At 38.2% G+C, this 13,952-nt stretch overlaps 1 protein-coding gene across 2 annotated transcripts in view; it reads right to left on the reverse strand.

Annotated features, from left to right (window-relative positions):
* Positions 1-736: 736 nt before the first annotated feature.
* Positions 737-13,952, reverse strand: part of DENND1B (DENN domain containing 1B) — a 160,458-nt gene continuing 147,242 nt past the window's right edge. For both annotated transcript variants that reach the window (XM_068140902.1, XM_068140903.1), the window contains 3 exons: positions 10,341-10,420; positions 8,842-9,058; positions 737-7,618 (listed from right to left, as the gene is read on the reverse strand). In XM_068140902.1, the coding sequence (XP_067997003.1) occupies positions 7,067-7,618; positions 8,842-9,058; positions 10,341-10,420 (849 nt within the window). In that variant the 3' untranslated portion in view covers positions 737-7,066. The remainder of the gene's footprint in view (positions 7,619-8,841; positions 9,059-10,340; positions 10,421-13,952) is intronic.

Below are 13,952 nucleotides of genomic sequence, written 5' to 3' on the forward strand. Positions count from 1 at the left end.
GTGACTCTCAGCACCACACAGCATGACCCTTCAGCCAGACCTGATTACAGGAGGTCAGGCTCTTTCCGCAACAGCAGTAGCCTCCCTGGTACCTTAGAATACTTGGCTTAACAGTACACAAACACTTTTAATACCCAATGTTAAAAGTTAAAACCATAGCACCCATCAGTTATTACTACTGTACCTTCTGTATGCATTTTTCTCTTGTATCTTAATTTCTTAATCTATAACATGAGATAATATACCTACTCTTTTTTTTTTTAAGAACCTGAAGATTTACAGACCAAAAGAAAAAAAGCTGTTTAACAAATATGTATGATTAGCTATGACTAAAGAAACAAAAAAACCACTATTGGAATCATGAAAGACACCGGCATACATTCAGTATTCAGTATCACTAAGATTGGAAGAGACCTCAAAGATCATCGAGTCCAACCTGTCACCACAGACCTCATGACTAGAGTAGGGAGGACACTACTGCCCACTGCAGGCTTGAACTCACGACCTTCCCATTAAGGGTCTGATGTGCTACCAACTGAGCCACACTTGTCCCTATTGTACTGGATACACAGTAATTAATAAGAAAACACAGTAAGCTTCTCTATATTTAAGAAAACGAAATGATCATTCAGTGGAGGAAAAAGTTCCACTACAACACAGTATCATTGCCTTATTGCCTGAGAAGCATGAAAGTTCTATTCAGATCAACCCATCAAACAAGAACCTGCACCACCCATGGAATTTTGATATTGTTAAGTTTTATTTTTTTAGTACAGTGTTGGGCACTTTATGGTAATGTGGAGTTCACCAAAAAACTTCTACTGATGCCACAGGATTGAAAGGAAAAAGTAAAAAAACCCAAACCAAAACAAAGACCAGAACACATCACACATCACAGCTCATTTTCTACATCTACACAGTGCACTACTGACAGTAGTCTAAGGTTTGCATTACAGTTCTTGAGATGACTTTGAACAGTAGTCCAGAGGGTGCAAAAGCATGGAGTAAATTCTAGATTTGGCTCCAGTTTTACTGAAGGTCACTAACTGATGAAATGTGTAAAGCTGTTAGGATTTAATGCTGGTTGGTTGGGGTTTTTTGCCTTTTTTTTTTAAATCTCCAGAATTATAAAAGTGATCAATAAAGCCTCAACATGTCCTGTATTTACTTTATGCTTTTCCCATAAGCATCAAAGGCTCTCAACAAGGACATTACCAGGAACAGTTTTCAAAGGTCACTACAAAAATTGTTCTGGGAAAAAAAAATAACAAATTAGAAGGGCTGGGACAGAGAATGCTGCTTTGTTCTGTGTTGAGGCATTTCTCATTGGATCTGACACAGACCAAAAATAACAAACAGAAACTGCCAGTTGGCTAAACAAGTAAGTATTTTACATTTCTCCTCCTCCTCCAAACCCATGAAGTAATAGACATGATGTGCTTGTGCATAAGCTGCACCAAGACTAGCTTTCTCCACAGTGCTTTATTGCCTCATTCAAGTATATTAATTTAAAGAAGTTCTCAAGGGAAAAACCAAAGTTTAAGCAAAAAAATGTACATCAATATACAAAGAAATTAATTTACAACAAAATTAAAAGGATACTGGCGACATTAGTAAGAGATTTTATGTAATGACTTCTCATAATTATGGATGTCACAAACTGAATTCTTAGCATGCATGGTCATCACCATGAGCTCTCACCTCAATGGAGGGACTGGTAAAGCAATGCTTAACTTCTCTTTTGATCAATGATGAACAAATGATCAAATGGTGAACTAAACACTATAAACTTGAATATTTAAGCCTCGCTTCAATTTAACCTAATTTAAAGAATGACCTAGAACCACTGGTATGCGACCATTGCCTTAGGTCTCCTTATTTCCACAAACTGTGACATCCATAACCATTCCCAGTCACTGGAAATATACATTTGCCTCATTAGAATATATTCTTCATTATTTTTTATGATACAACCCTATTTCAAAGGTACATGTCACTTTACATAATCTGAAAAATACTATTTCAAAGACCTGCTTGAAAAGCAGCAGCTGTGCACTACTGAATTACTTTGAAACAAGGCATAATATTGCACAAAATTCACCAAAGATTTGAAAGTCAACAGGATTTCCCCCCACGACCAAGTAGCTTTTTGAAAGGAACAGGTCAATTCACACAGCATCATAACAAATGCCAACTTACTTGAACTCAACTCACTTTTCAAATGCTAATACTGTTACTGGACTCTAAAAACAAATGTCATTAGTATCGACCTAAGTAATAGTACAAATGAATTTGAGTACCCTTTTACTACAGTACACCTTGGAATAACTTCCAACTGTATTAACTGCTTCATACTCTGACCCAGCAGAAAATGGCAATGGCCCTGCCAACTACACAAACAGTGGATGGCTCTCTTGAATAAGGTGGCTGTGGACTCATCAGACAACTCTACTTAGAAGTGTAGCAGCTTCCAGGAAAGATCTATTAAATACTTTCAGTTAGCCACTGACTAAAACATCAAAATGGACATTACAAAGCAAACCAAGGAAGGTTTTTCACAAAAAAACCCCACCACAAACAAAAATACCATCCCTTTTCCATTCCTTTATTTTCAACCACCCTGAAGATCATGAATTCTAGACCAGCTATGGTCCATGCTCCTGGGGTGAAGATGAGGACACATTCCATTCAGCACAGATTCTGTTAACAGGTAAACAATGCTTGGCAAAGACATACACATCTAATAGCAGCAAAGAAGTTACTGAAGACGAGTAACATCATCATTCATACTGGGTTTGCTGGTGCATTTATTTCTACATTCATTCTCCACAGATTTACTGCAACGCCCTGGGAACAGACAGCCTTCACCATTCTGACCTTTGCAACAAGGAAGCTGCTCACCTCACACAGAATTTTATTAGCCACTCTTGTTTAACCTGAAACACCAGGCTGGCTGGAGTTTCACAGCACCTGAACTAGAGCTTGGTGCCAAGAAAGAAAATGGTAACTCCCTTGGAAATAAAGGCTACCATGACCTCTCCCTGCAGTGGCAGGGTGCTCAGTGGTTATGGGGCTCTCTCTGCAGGACAGGGTACTACAGGCAGCATTACACAGGGGCTGCATTTGCAAAAGGGCCTCATGCTGGCACTTCCATTATTGCATGAAATGTTTCTTCAATTAAGTACATGCATAGAGAAAAGACTTTAAATGCTCCTAGCAATTCCATTAGACAGCTGCACCAATGAAAGATTGTTCTGTAGGCCTGAATATGATTGATTGTAGGAGAAAAAATTGAAACTGTTTTAAAAACCTGTCTTAACTGTTCTTTTGCATGGACTCTGAATTACTTACAAGACTATGAAGCTGTGAGATAGCTCATTCTAAAACCTGAAAAGACATCTAAAATGTAATTTTTTTAAAGATCTAAAACACTTTTCTAATAGATAGGGTGGGATTTTCAGAAACATCCAGCATGTGTCTAAAACTCCAGCTGAAGCCTGTGTTACAATGCCTGAGAGGGGACTTCAGCCAGTGCTGGGAGTTTCTGATGACCGCAACCCAGACAGCAGCAGTACCACTGAAATGCTAAATGACAATGAGGGCTTCAGTAAACAAGTTCTATGACAGCTTCTATGACTACATTTTTCCTTCAGAACAAGGCTACTTTTTGGAGCTACATAACACCCAAATATGTGGAAGAGCAAACTACTGCCTACTCTACACAGATTGCCCTCTGCATGCATAGAGGGTGGGTAGGGAATCACCTCTGCATCCACAGTGCTGTCCTTCCCTGAATATCTGCACTGTTTTTCACCTTGCATCTCAATACACGTGGATGGGAAGGTTTTGACTGGGATGTTATCCATTATGCACAGGGGATTAATCCCACAGGCAATGTTACTTTTGCCTATGTGGCTGGGCTGGAGTCACTACCACTGAGCTACAACATTAAACAATATCCTGAAATCTGGATTTCCACAAACTTATTATCCCTCCTGAGGACTCCCAGGCTCTACTTCACCAAACCCCACTGGAACAACCCAGAAATACCTTTCTCCTTGTACTGCCCTTACTTTTTGCCTCCCAAACCAGAGGAGTGATACAGCTCATTTCAGGCAGACACCTTTGTAAAACAAATTTGAAGATACTAAATTCAAGTCCTAGTCTGACTTTCTTCCTCAGAAATCTGTTCCTGCATGCAACACATCACAAAGCTTAGTCAAATAACCTGGTATCTCCCTTAAAACAGGAGAAATGTGAAGAGTTACTTTGAGATCCTGAAAAAGAGAGACAACCACAGGAGCTCAGACTGAGTAGAATTCAGTTCTCACCAGCAGCTGGTGATGAATGTTGACGTTTTTCAAAGACATTAGGAGGATTACCACAAATAAAAAGCATACAAGTATAAAACTTGTAAAAAGTACTGGACCTGGACAATTTCTCTTAATATAGAACCCAATGTGGTAATAGAAACACTGCACAAACAGCTTTATATTATCACAAGGACAGAGGAGAACAGTGTTGAACCGGAAACATCAGTTTGGATTCTTAACTATTTGGTAACTGGGGAATTCTGTTTAAGGCACAAAAATTAGCCTTTTTAAAAGATTACTGAAGAGTAAGTGGAAAAGATACAGTAATATTACCAAGTTAAAAATGTACCTCGAATTAAATTCAATATAGAAAAAAAAAAAAAGAGCAATTTTTTTTAACCCATACAAGGTCCAAAACAAACAAAACAAACAAACCATAATATTTAATGACTGTAAACACTCTGTGGGCTTTATAAATAGTAAGGAAACAATGTGGTAGAAGCAGAGTAACTATTATCTTGACTGAAATAATCTGAGTTGAATTTTACTTTCCATCTTCTAGCTCTTTTCAGCCTGCACTTTCACTACAGAAAAACAGTGAATTATTACTACAATGCCTCAATTTTCAAAGATTCCACTATCAAACTTGCAATTTTGTGATCCTTACAATAACTCTAAGAATGTTAGCAGCCTCACAGGACTTTCATATTTCCTTCACAAGGGTAACAATAGGACAATCTATGAGACAACAGGAGTTCAGTGCCTAACTGTCACGCAAAGCCAGTAAGAGTTTTCTGTTAAAGAGGCATTTTTGAAAACCATTTTCTGGCAGCATTCCTGGACTTACATGTTTGATGGTTCTGACAGTGATGGTGACCACAATGTACTTCTTTTTTTTTTTCTATTTTTCTCCTTAAGACATTAATATTGTTTATTATCTTTAATAAATGAAGAAAACAAAATATAACCTGGGTGGAACCATGCACAGAAACACCATGTCAGATGCAGAGGGGAAGGCAAAAAAAAAAAAAGAGGTGAATGTTTAAATTCTTGTCCAAAATTATGCAAGGACATGCATGAAAATGGGTGAGAAATGTTACAAGAAGAAAAACCTTTGTGTTGCCTGTCTTCTCTTAGCCACACTCTTAGGACACATGCTACCTTTAGGGTAATGATTAATTCCAGCAAAGGAGAAGAATGGCCTCTACTGAATCATTAACACCACCTCTAAACAAGCATCCATGAGCTTGCTCTGCAGCTTTCTCATCTGAACACTCAGGCCTATACTGAGACCAAAAGAAACCATTCATACCAAAGAGAAAGAATGGAAAAAAGGTTTCTGACATGTATTTAGAAGAGCAGGAGAGCATTCTTCTCGGGTAGCTATTTTATATCCAGGTGCTACTTTTGTCAGCTACTTTTCAGCTGTTCTGCTGAAATTCACTTCATATTTCCTGTCCTGATCTATTGTGGAGGACAATGGTAAAGTGGAGAGGTGGAAAAAGTCAAGAGGAGGAATACTGAAAAGTAAAAAATAAAGGGAAGACTTGCTCCATACAGCAGCAGGAATCTTCAGACTTTAAATATCCAAATATTCCTCAGGAATGCTGCCAGAAGGTGGCCAAGTGCTTGTTCTAAATACAATATAAATCAAGTCCACTTATCCTCCCCCTCACTGAACTTAAATGTTTTGGTTGTTCAACTGGGCTAAAATGTGAGTTGGATATATGCAGCCCCAACTTGAATCTGTAATTTTAGTTTTCTAGTGTTTCAAGTAATTTTTGGTCATGATTCTTTAATAATTTAATTTATTGTGACTTCTAACCAAACAGTAATTAAATCTATGCTCAAAAAGCAAATAGTTCAGAGGAGGCACAAATTAAGTTTTCAAATGCGTAGGAAATAAAAAATAATAGAAATCTATCAATTCCACTTACACTTTCCTTTCTAAAACTTTTCAGGTGGAATAGTCTACCTAGGGAAATCAGATAATCTGTCTTTAAAGTGTCTTAGTTGTAAACGAAAGTTAATCAATGTCACATTATAATTCAGCACTTCATGTCCTTTACAGAAGAGAGAAAAGCATGTGCTACCATTTTGAAACCTGGAAGACAGGGCCACAGTTTTAGTTTGGAGTAAATTCCAAGTTACACTCACAAGAAGTTCCTTAATCTGAAAAAAAAAGTTCCCTTTCCTCCCTGCTTTGCTGAAGCAAATTCTCGCCATTGAAAATCATTATTGCTGTTTTGTACATACGTATGTGAGATAGTTAAACCTCTTCTCAAAAGATTAAGGCAATTATTATTCATCACAAATATTAACATTTGTACATTTCAGACAAATCAGATTGCTTGGTTCATTTCATGCCTAATGGGATTAATATAGTACCTTCAAAACCTGTTCACCTTTTAGGTGATACCTTTCCTGCTGCTTAGAGGAAGTAAATGCTAGGAAGCACCTACACCTGCTGTATTTTTAACACAAAGACTAACTAGTACCTGATTTAAGAGTGCATTCATATATCTAGTTCCATTTTGTGGACCTAACTACAGCCAACAAATGAACTGAGTAAACATAGAAGCGGGTGTCCCAATGGTCGAAGATGCATACTCAGCTGAAGAGAATTGTTTTTATAATCAAAGACCTCTTATTCCTTTTTCATCTTTTGGTTATCATGTTATATGGAGATATATGGAGTCCTGAGTAGTCTCTCCCTTTAACTTCTGATGGGAGTCAAGTTTCTCATTGCTTTCTTACGTTTTGTTTCCACTGCTACTGCTGGATAAGCTATCCTTTGAAATATTTAAACCATAGTGAAAAGCAGAACTCAGTTTACATAATGACACCACTTCTTGAAGAAGCCCACCCTCTTCCTGAGTTTCATTTCCTTCCTTTCCATCTTTCTCCCAAGGGACCAGAATGGATGGATTTTGAGTAAGATTTGCTGGGAGCTGATCTTCTGAGGTACTGCTTAGTGTTTCATTCTGTTTTGCATACTTGGAGGAAGAATAGCCTGCTGTGAACCTCTCTAGAGAAGAAAACTGGGCACTTGGTCGTACTGCAGATGGTGATGTCATACGCCTGGTGTCCTTCTTCTCATTAACAAAGGTTTTGTCACTCCTTTCTTCTTCCAGCCTTGAGAGAGACTCTCTGTGGCCACCAGAAGAAAGCTGCTTCCTTGGTGATGGAGGGAGCTGCTTCCCATGGAGGACACTGTCATCCTGACCGAGGTTCCACTCTGCTTGATCACTAGCACTGCTGCAGAGCAGGGTAAGGTTGCTCTCACTAGGTGCATTTGACTTGTTCTAGGAAGAAAGAACATGTGTTTAACATCACAAGAAACATCTCTACACTGGCACTTTTGAAGCAGAAACTGTCATGGATTTTGTGTGTTCCTAAATCATGGATCCCTTTTAGGTTTCAATGTTACAAAGCAACAACCGCAAGTACAACATCAGATCAAGTGTTTTTACACCAGAACATTGTCTCTTATCTTAAAGATCACCTTTGTGAAGAGGAAGGATTTCTGTCTCCCCTGTCCATTCTATCTTTGCCCAAGCAGTTTAGACAGTGAACAAAGGCACACTTTGCTGGTTTGTACCCATAAAATGAAAAGGAGCTGGACTAAAATTAAAGCCAGATGGTATTTCCTCTTTGCTTCAGTAATTGATTATACCAGCTTGAAATATTAAAGTTTTTTGGCCAAAGAAACAAAACTGGGTATTTTATTAATGTGACCCCTGTGTGACACTCTTAATAGAAAATTTTACAAGCTTTTCAAATATTTGCATCAGAATGTGGTGTTCCAGTAAGGAATCTTCTACTGTTAAGATCCCTTTCAGCAAAAAGTAAATGTTGGACAGCTGATACAAGCTGGAGTTCAAAAGCACTATTGTTTCTTTTGGCTAACATCACAGCAGGGACTTGTTGATGGTTTTAAAGTTGCAGGCAAGCAGTTTGTTTACATTATAGGATCTGCACAACTCTACCAAAAAGCCAATCAAGAAACCCTCTTAGAAAGGTCTCTGGCATTAATTCTATCTGTGTTTCAGGTGTTATTATCACGTGGATCCCATAACTTAACATGGAAACATCACCATATCACTATGAGTAGTTTAAGGATGCAAGGTCAAAATGGAAATAAATGCCTTCTAAACTGCATTAAACAAAAAAAAAAAAAGACTAAAACCAGCTCTGGAAATACCAAATTGCACAGAGAAAGACAGCATTATCTGATTAAGAAAATTATTACATTGTTCACAGCTCTGAATGTGGTTACTGTTACAAGGGGAAAATGAGGTTCAAGGATGACTTGGTAAACTGGACAAAAGTGTAACCAATCTCATCTGGTCAAAAACCATCAGGCAGTGGCCAGCAAAGGTGTACTGTTGTGGAGCCCTAGCAAAACATACTAATCATTCTAAGGATGCTGCTGCCAGATTTGAGTTGCATGTCACTGATTCTGCAAGTGCAGGATTCCACTGTAAAGGGATTGGAATTGTTTCTCAAATTAAAGCAGACAACTAACCGCAGTCTTGTAATCAATGTCATCCATTGACCTAAAGAAATCCAGGCTCTTTGCTCCTGAGAGCTTTCCTTGATCTGAACTATGTGTGCTCAGCGTGTCCAAAATCTCCCCAAGCAAGTCCATTTCTCCATGATGTTGAGGAGTTATTCCAGTTTCACCAGAATCATCACTGTCATAAAAGTAAGCAGAAGCTTCTTCACTGTCTTCTGATGATAACCTGAAAACAAAAACTTTTCCATCAGCTGGGAACATAAAAGACATTTGTTTTTGCAGCCACTCATGAAAGAAAGTAGAAGAATGCATTCCAAATCTATTGAAAGGGAACATGAACCTGGAATTTCTTTATACTCAAGAATTTTCCTGAACAGAGAACAGAGATGTATGATATCTATGAAGAGGCAGTAACCGTTAGCTGGTTTCTCTGTCTCCTGGCTCTTCCCCAGCCACTGTAATACTTATTTCAAGTCACCTTAATGTGACTTCCCAAATCTTCCCTCCAAATATTACAGTTTCTCCAAAACTGGTTCCTCTTTTCCTTTATCAGTACCTTACATTTAGGTAAATGTAGCTACAGCTTCCAGCTGACCTAGCCACACACTTTGTTCTAGTGGCAAGGCTCTCATACTGCAACTCTTCTTGTGCCATATAACCAGCTTTACTGGAGTACTGCCTATGTCCCAGGGTTACTTCTGACCCCCATACTACTGCAGTCTTTCCCTATCACTGCCCACCCAGAATGCCATTTACAAAAGGTGATTCCATGGCTCACTGTTTAAATTACACCCTTTGAACACTTCTGTATCTCACTTTTCCCTACTGCATGACAACTTAGGCTGCTTGACTTTGCTTTAAACGTCCTTCGTAGTTTATATAGCCATATGTTCATTACCAAAAATAGTCTCCTGAACTCAACCAGAGAATGCATCAGTGTGACTTAAGCCTAAACTTCTGATTGTCCTCTAACTCACACACAGGATCACCTTGATATAGAACTCACAATGCAATACTTCTCTTTCAGACCCTTCAGAAAACTTTCCTTTGTTATGACCGCTTGCTTATCAATCATATTGATTGTGCAAGTTCTTCCCTTGCCGCCCCTCGCCGTGGGATTTCATCCCGACAATATAGAAGTCACAACACAATACTTCTCTTTCAGACCCTTCAGAAAACTTTCCTTTGTTATGACCAAAACACAAGACTTAAAGAATAGATTAGCTGAGGTCACAGCCCATCATATTGGCATTATTTTGATGCTGTGTTGTGTTATGAGTTGGTGAAGACCGATGGTTATGTCAAGCTCTTCTAGGCACCATGAATAATGGAAAAATATAACAGCTTGTCCCTCTTTCCCAAAACAGGTTTAATCTTTAACTACTTGACATCACCCAGATGGAGAATCAAGCTAGCAGCCTGGACATGCATCACTTGATCTGAGCTTTGCTTGAGAACACTAGTTACCCTTTCTCCAAAACACACACACAACCAAACAGGCTTCTTACTTGCTTGTTCTCTCCATTTCATCATCATCCTCCTCATCCAAGGCACAATCTTGGTTACTGAGATGTTGGTTGAAACGAGTCTGGAGAACAGAAAATTAACATTGTAATGTTTGTTTATTTTTTCAAACTGAACAATACTTATTTGGAGACTGTCACTTTACTCATTAAGACTTCCAGAGCACTTGCTGAGGAAAACGGTATATAAATCAAGCCTTCAAAGATTGTTCTAAGAGGATGAGGATGTGTAGTCCTCAGGCATCATCAACTAAAGAGCATGAGAACTATTTTTCTTCACAGCTTGTGAAGGGCCTTATTATTTATGCAAAGCCTGGAGTGCCTTATTATTTATGCAAAACCTTGATTAGCAGAAGACTGGCAACTGGAGGAAAAGCAAGTCTAACAGCTACCCTTTCTTCAAGGCATATCATAAAAAACCACTGTGCTTTACTACTTTCTGACTGAAATAATTGGCAAGTACTGGCTGATGTGATCTACTAAGCATGAAGAAAACTGGGTTTTTGAAGTAGCAAATACAAGGAAGTCAGGAGTCTCTTTATATAGCTGTACTTATGGTCTTAAACAGAACTGCAGAGTAAATAGTATGACAGCTCAAACCTCTTGCACTTAGAATGCCTTTGTGCAGGATAATTTACTGTAAATTACAGTTAACTCTGTGCTGGTCTACACTGAGAGCTTCCCATGGGGACGTTGTGTAGAGCAGCTGGTGTGCTGTAAATTCACACAGTACCTATACTGAGTACTCACTAACCTGTTATATCACATTATTATTTAGCAAACAGAACCAGGCTGAAGATTTCTACAGTACTTAAAAAAACAAAGTCTGTATCACAACCAGAACATTTCAGTCAAGAATTCTAGTAACTTGTATTTCATATATGGCTGTTTTAAGGTCTGTGCATCTCTTATTTGGCATCAAACACCTGCAAAGGTTAACTATGCTGGCAATCATCAGCTGAAGAGATGGAAAAGTGGCTGTAATTTAAAGACATATGTATAGAATTTGTGCAAAGGGAAAACAGGGTTAGCTAACGTTAAAGAAAATCATATGCAAATAAAAAAAGAAGTCCTACTGCCCACATCTCATCGTGCAGTTCATCAAATGCCTAAACCTACAAGAAAACCCTGCTAGTAGGGATAGTATGGCCATAATTTCAGACTACAAGGAGCTTGGAAAGCTTGTACTGTGAGGATTTCAGTACATCACCTATTACAGATGTTGTCAATCGTTCTACAGGTACCAGGATACTCTCATAACTTTCCCCCGCCCCTTAGTGTCAGGAACATTTCTATGTTCATTTTTAAAAGACTGACGCATTTTTCTTGTTCAACAAGGGAAGATTTAATTAAAGCAGCAAGTTCTGATAGCACTTTGCCCCTAGCTCTTCATCCAGAAAAACAGAAATGTGATTCTTAATGCATTAAACCAGGTAGCAGTTGGTAAAAGATAAAAGAATTATTACACAACTAAAAACTCTGAAAGAACCCAAACTAAGCTTCATACTGTGCAAAAGTTATCAGACGGAATGCAAAGAAAACAACTATTGCTATTTCTAACTCTTTGCCAGTTTGGTGAGTTCTTTGTGTCACTCCCATCAGCGCTGTCATCAATCATATCACTCTTTGCAATTGAAAGGAGGTTAATCACTGTCTTCACTGATACTGTTAAGTGGCTACCTTGCTGATTACTGCCACAACTCCACTTACTGTTTTTAGTTTTATCTATCTTCACTGGGACAATTAAAATACTTTGTTTCTGTAACACTTGTAATCCACTACTTCCCCCAAGAAAATCCTGCTGTGGCGTTCACTGTCATTCACATAGCCAATAGCTTGCAGGAAAGAAGATTCTCTAAAAACGCTGAAAAATTTTAGAAACCAAAATCAAACCTAACTCCTGTGCATCTGTAGATGGATTAATTCTGTGAAGGGAATAAAATCCCATGAGATAGAATGTGCTGACTTGGTGAAATAACAAAAGTTTCAAACAGCATAGGTGGGAAATTTTTTAAAAAATCCAAGAAAAAGAACAACAAAACCAACAATGACCAAAAAAAAAAAAAAAAAGGAAAAAAAGATGAAACAGAAAGTTGTGCCTTTGAGAAATAAGCTGAATAAAATTAATTAGAATTAGCAAGAAACCACAGGCAGTGGTCTCTCCTCAGATCATCTACGAACAGTATCATGCAAGTGTTAGTGAAAGCAAGAAAAAAGTCATCTAAAGGAATGTAACAGAGTACACATTGAGAAACCTCAAACTAAACAAAAATGAGAATGGCTGTTTCCTGATAGTCAAACTCGCTCCTTGAGAAACTATTTTCGTTATCAATTTAAACGATTAGGGGTACAACATTACACAAGAAGGCTTACAAGAACCAGACCAAATAAAATGAGATTTACATACAAAGGAAAAGAAAAGAAGAATGAAAAATACTTGGCTGTAAATAACAACAATCTCCAGAGTTTACAGCTCTGTAAGCTAGTCATGGAGACAACAAGCAACACATGTTCCCGAGTAGGTGACTTTCCTCTAGGAGCTGTAATAAAAACAACTGCAGAGGGGGATACGCAGACTACTTCGCAGAAAAAGAAAGAAACTCTTAATAAATTCCAAAAGGAGAACCATAAATTTTTTTCAGTGCTCCACTAGGCTAAGTGACATAGTGCCATGCACCTGCAAAAGCTGTCAAAGTCATTTAAGAAGTTTCCCCCCCATTACTGACGTACCCTGCTGTTTGCAGCTATTTAAGCTTTTAATTTCTGTCTTTTCTGCATTCTGAAGTGTGTAACCTTTTTTTATACCTTTTTATGAAAAAAAGGACAGACTTCTGTTTCCTTCCTGATCAGCATTCTAGTAACAAGCAGACCATTTAAATCTATTACCGCAAGAAGTGATATGGTAACACTTCTTTTTTGCTGCTCCCGAACTTTATAAAGTCTTAATAGACTGCTGCCATGGCTTTTTCTATACAATAAAGCAAGAAATGTCTTTAAAGTACTCAGTTGTTCTGCATTTTCCAATGTATAATATACCAAAAGATGAACTTGGGCTATTTCATTCTTCTCATCTTCACGTACACTGCACTGCTAGAACCCATCTCTCACCCTGCTCAAAATGTAAGAGAGTTCAACATACTTAAGCACAACTTCACATTCTCCACAAGGCACTACCAAGCACCAAGCCTGTGTGTAAAGTAAGGCAAAGGAACAACTGCAGCTGCTGTGAAGACGTATCTCCTTTTTGTATGCATCCTCTTTGTTTTCTGGCCCGCTTCAAAAATCTCATTCTGCAAGCAGTGAGCTACCTGTACAGTTGCTGATCACTGAAACCAGGGAAAAAGAGGTGCTGACAGCATAAATTCAGGGAGAACCAATCAATGTGAGAACAGGTCTTTAAACTGTTCTCTTCTGCATGCTGGCAACCTCACAAAATGTACTACTTTGGTGTAAAAATGTAGACAAAATACGTGAATGCTAAAAGATTTAAATGTAAGATAGTTACATTCTTGATTGGGCACAGAAGTCAATCTGTGAAATGTCAGCTTTTTATTTAATGCTAGACCTTTCAGAAGCACAGCTTTCTGGAATGAATGC

The sequence above is a fragment of the Melanerpes formicivorus genome, unplaced genomic scaffold (genome assembly GCF_026170545.1).
Source record: "Melanerpes formicivorus ecotype bairdi unplaced genomic scaffold, bMelFor1.0.p_v2 SCAF_7, whole genome shotgun sequence".
Lineage (NCBI taxonomy): Eukaryota > Metazoa > Chordata > Aves > Piciformes > Picidae > Melanerpes > Melanerpes formicivorus.